Source organism: Pavona decussata, unplaced genomic scaffold (assembly GCF_977016875.1).
Source record: "Pavona decussata unplaced genomic scaffold, jaPavDecu1.1 SCAFFOLD_127, whole genome shotgun sequence".
In the NCBI taxonomy this organism is placed as follows: Eukaryota; Metazoa; Cnidaria; class Anthozoa; order Scleractinia; family Agariciidae; genus Pavona; species Pavona decussata.
The window spans coordinates 1985082-1990000 of record NW_028145541.1 but is presented as its reverse complement, the minus strand read 5'-3'; the positions used below and the strand labels follow the sequence as shown (position 1 = coordinate 1990000).

Genomic DNA, 4919 nt, shown 5'->3' with positions numbered 1-4919 from the left:
TCAGTTCATTGGGGGCATTAATCCAACCACATTTTTGCAGCTTGAAGGTGGTCGTATTAATGGGGTTCTTCTGTACTTCATCCAGAATTGCATCATATGTATTTTTCTCTCTCCTCAAACAGTCAACTGCTGGCCTTCAGAAAATGATGGACAGTGTGATGTCAACATAGAATATGAACTTCTCCAAGAAAATCTGGAACTAAATGATGTTGTTATTTCAATTCCTGTTCCGTAAGTAGTCTTAGCATCATACTGTATATTGTGCAACACCTAACACTGAAGTTTCTGAGGCGCTGCATGCTAAAATATCTGGACACAAAATCTTTTATGCCTTCATGAGAAGCTGCATATAGAATCAAGGAACTTATTATAGTAATACTGGTAATTTATCTAAGAAATATTTAGTGATTCAGTCACGGTTATCATATCACCAATAAGTTATACTGAATTTTGCAGCTAGGGAGTCAGGTGACATACTTTACATTAAAATATGGGATTTACAGTGCAACTCAGAAAATGGTGAACACTTGACTTATTTCTTTAATGTTGCTTGTGTTTGGAGAGAAAACCAGTTGAAACAAGGTGAATAAATGGCAAACTTTAATGGTAACTAGTGTATGTTTGTGGTTTTTTTATGTGGTGTGATCTCTGGTCAGACTAATTGCAGAACAATAAACATTCAGAAATAATTCCAAGTGTTCACTGTTTTCCTAGTTGCACTGTAGTTTAAAGAATATCAGAAATGGATGGAGAGTGGATGATCCTGCTCTCTGGCGGTTTTTTTCCCTTACAGATGCTTCAGTTAAAAAAAAATAGATCAATTCAAACTGGCAGGGGTTTCAAATGCAGTCTTTTTGCACCTTTAGCACTTCACCAAGTTTCCACCAATTAACTTAAAGAATTGTTAGTGAAAATTTGGTCATTTGACCTAAGCTACAAAGCGCCTACATAGTAATCTAAGGGTATAAAACAGCCTTTGATTTCTCAAACATGCAAGGCAAACAAAATTGTTGAAAAAAGAAAGAAGGTGTTTAAATAAGTATGTATGTCAGTTGAGAATTGTTTTGTCACATTCTCCATAAGAAATGGTTTTCTGTTTAAGATAACAAGAAGTTCAAGATAATGTCAACTTGTCCATTTTTTATCTTAAATTATTGTGCACCTCTTTGTGTCCATCACAGGCATGGAGTTGGTGGGCCAGTCGTAGGCGAGGTTGATGGTGAATACCACTACAATCACAAGCATTCTGTTCTTGAGTGGCAGCTGCCAGTCATTGACTCATCAAACAAGAATGGTAGCATGGAATTTAACATCGCTGGGCACCCAGGGGACTTCTTTCCTCTTTCAGTCACCTTTTCATCAACAAAATCATACTGCGACCTTAAGGTAACCACATGTAAGACAAAATGACAGCCTCTTGGGCTATTCTTTCAGTGCAGAATGCCCAAATTTTGAATGATGTTTTTGATAATTAAAGGGTTTTTATGCAAGACTAATTTCAGTGACCTTTTTTTGCCTTGGAATCGAAATTCCTCCAGATAATCATTATTTTGGCATAGAGACAGGTTATCATGTAAGTTGTGTATTTAGTTTTTGCACGAAATGTTAAATAAACAAGAAATGGGTTATTACGTTTCTTTAAAATGCAAGTGACCAACAAAAAAGTGGTACAGATGATTGAATAATTTAATTTGTTCACAGTCACAAAATGCTTCACTTGAGTAAATTCAGTCTCTTACACGCTTGTATTTTAAACTGTAGTCTTGCCTTAAACCCTTCAAAACCTTGGAAATTGTCTTCAGATCTTCAATCACACCTTTCATAGTAAAATGCCAGAACTATGGGGGCAGGTCTGTCCAGTTCGATATTGGCACTTGTAAGTCTACCTTCATTATTCTTAGCATTTGATTGGTCAGTTGAATTATATGCTATCAACAAGTTGCAAAAACTTCACCAGAGTGGAGAAAAAAAATGCAAGGGACAGCAGTATGGCATGTTACTATTAAAACTAATACTGTAGAGTGTATAGTCTTCAGTTTGGCATTCTAAGATCACAAATCACGAGATGGTGATGTTTTTGAAATTGTTGATAGTAGACCAAGGTACATGGTAAGAATGCAGTTTCGTGAATTGTACCCTCAGTAATAAGGCAAGTCAGTACTGTAATTAATTGCTTGATTTGTAAAAGTATGAGGGAGAGAAACAGGGTCCATATACAAGCCACTGATGATGGTGAAGTAGGCAACTTATTTGGACTCAAACAGTCTTGTTTTACATACATCTGTCCTCCGTAGAACTGATTCACAGTATTACTTGGATGGTTTCTGCTGGAGAAAGTCTACAGAACCAGGGAAGTGCCTAGTTTGTTCTGGTAACTGAAAATATATATATATTTTTCTCTATTCACAGATTACAGAGATCACTTCAGTAGAGGATGAGAAACCAGTCAAGTTTTCACAAGAAGTTAGTTTTTCAGTGGAAAAATATGAGATAGTGTAAATCGTCTTTAAAGTCTTCTTAAATGCTATAACTTATGCCTCCTGTTTGGTAATTAATTATACCGATGAGAGTCCTCAGCGATGGAGCGATCTTTATTGCTGACAGAGTTGGAGAAGGACGATCGTGTGGTCACCATGGGAACAAGTGTTTGTCAAACTCTTGGGGGGGGGGGGGAGACAGAAAACGCGAAAATTACATCAATATCAGTTTTGTATAGCTGTTCCTTTCTAATCAAAAAATCTTCAATTTGTGAATGAATCTTTTACTAAGTAACTTTGTAGTGTCTTTTCCCTAGCTTCTTCTCTTCTTAGGAGAAAAGGGCCATGACAAAAGCTTACAACCGAAATAACCCAACGCGCTGATCAAATTTTCACTTATATGTTTGTAAAATAAAAAGATTATTTGAGTCAAGGTGTGAAAATGCAGTGTGTATGATAGAGCTTGTACACACATATTTTCACTGGGTGTATGAAGAAAGAGGGACAGAACTAATTCCTTTTTCTGTCAAAATTTTTTCTCTGAGAAACTAACTGGGTCTTCGTTTTCTTATCTGACTAAATGCAGTTGCTAAGCAACGTGGGCATGTGGCAATTCCTCATGGTAGCATCTTTGAAGTCTGTTTCAAACACTATTGAGAGTCAATGAGATACAAACTCTGTGAATGTGGTTGAATGATTGCGTGAGAAATCCCCAGCGAAGAAGCAATAGTTTGACCTCACTGTTTTTAATGAAGTGAAACAAGTCGATAAGAAAGCGTTCGTTGGAGTTTTAGTTTAAACAAAAGCAAAATGAACTGTTTGTGTCTCTCTTTGTTTCATGGTCAAAATATTCATTATAGAACTGGCTGTTTTATGTCCAGAGTAGGTGCTTATGAAAGAATTGGGAAAAACTGAACTGCCATCCCAACCAAACATTTTCAATCACCTAAATAGGCTCACCTCATTTGTACATTCACTTCAACTATCACACTGTCGTTGCAAGAGAAGAAGAAACAACTGAGATCTATGCTTCTTTGAATATTGTAGTTCATCATGCTTGTAGCCTGATGTTTTTAGTGGGAAAAGAGAAAATTAAAGTTAATGAATAAAAATGATATTAACGTTGTATTTTGTTGTTTGTGCGTTTTCACACGATACTTGGTAAGAAGTCAGAGACATTCTCTGTAACATCTGGAAGTAGCATGCATTCTTAATGAATTCATGAAGATGAACGATTTAATGCTGTAATAGTCAAACTGTTAATCAATGAGTCCATCATTGATTGATTGAATTGAGTAATTCAATAATGAGTAGTTCCTATATTACAGCTACAGTCGAAGCTCCGCTAACGGACATTCCTGTAGACGGACACCTCTCGTAAGCGGACACTTGGTCATGTTCTCAGCTACATACAAACACTACATTAATTGCCTACTAATACCGAAGTATTTTTGTGCGGTTTATGACTATGCAGGAAAAGTAGATCTTAGCAAGATCTATTGGAATCCAAAAAAGAAAATTGGGGGTAACCATGCATTTTTCAGAGATAACTAAGCAATAACATCTCTAAAAAGCGCCAAAATATAAAGCAATGTATGGGATATTTTTCCTAAATTGAAGCTTAATTATTTCTGAAAAATGTATGGTTACCCCCAATTTACTTTTGAGATACCTAAAGCATTTGCTAAGATCTACTTTCTCCGTATAGTTTTAAACCGCGAAAAAATATTCCTGTATTAGTGGGCACCACCCATAGGAAACTCGAGTATCTCGAGATGCGCAGGTGTCCGCTTTAATACGAGAGGCTCAACTGTACTGTAACACAAACGGACGGTTTTTACCTTGATCACCCAATTGCACTAATGCTGATTTCAAGGTTCAAATAGAGTTTCATCTGAGTGTCGTAAAAGCAAAACCTGAGTAATTACTCTGACCAATCACAACAAACGTACTGAAACAGTGCAATGAACCAATCAGAGCTCGAAGCAAATCCATGTAACTGGCGCCAAACGCGGGAAAACGGGTGCGAGCAACACACAATTGTTTTTTAATTTGGCTTTTCGTTAAATGAGAAAGTGGGGCGAGTTTTGCTGACCAATCATAGAGCGTAGTAAGTTAGAACCAAAGTAAATGCGAAATAATTTTTAACTTCTGTTTTGGCAACTGCAAACAGACTCGCTTAGTTGGAAGGTGAGAACGAACGTCACCATCGCTGGCTTTTGTTTTGTTAGTTTGTTTCAAAATCAGGCCCCGTTTGTTCAAAGAACGGATAATTATCCAGCTAATAAGTCGCTTTCCGGCGGGTAAAATGTATTGGTTAGAGAACATTTTATCCGCTGGATAGAGTTATCCGCTCTTTGGCTTTCGTTTTAGGCCGCGCGTAGCCTTGTGACGACCTCGCTTCACCTTACGCCAGCAGAATTCTTTTACAGCGGTTTTACT

General features: G+C 37.0%; 1 protein-coding gene across 1 annotated transcript in view; it reads left to right on the top strand.

Annotated features, from left to right (window-relative positions):
* The window catches only part of LOC146469173 (coatomer subunit delta-like), a 12198-nt gene extending 8606 nt beyond the window's left edge, over positions 1-3592 (top strand). The window contains exons 10-12 of the mRNA XM_085123849.1: positions 123-231; positions 1182-1386; positions 2410-3592. Of these exons, the coding sequence (XP_084979975.1) occupies positions 123-231; positions 1182-1386; positions 2410-2499 (404 nt within the window). The 3' untranslated portion in view covers positions 2500-3592. The remainder of the gene's footprint in view (positions 1-122; positions 232-1181; positions 1387-2409) is intronic.
* The last annotated feature ends 1327 nt before the right edge of the window (positions 3593-4919 follow it).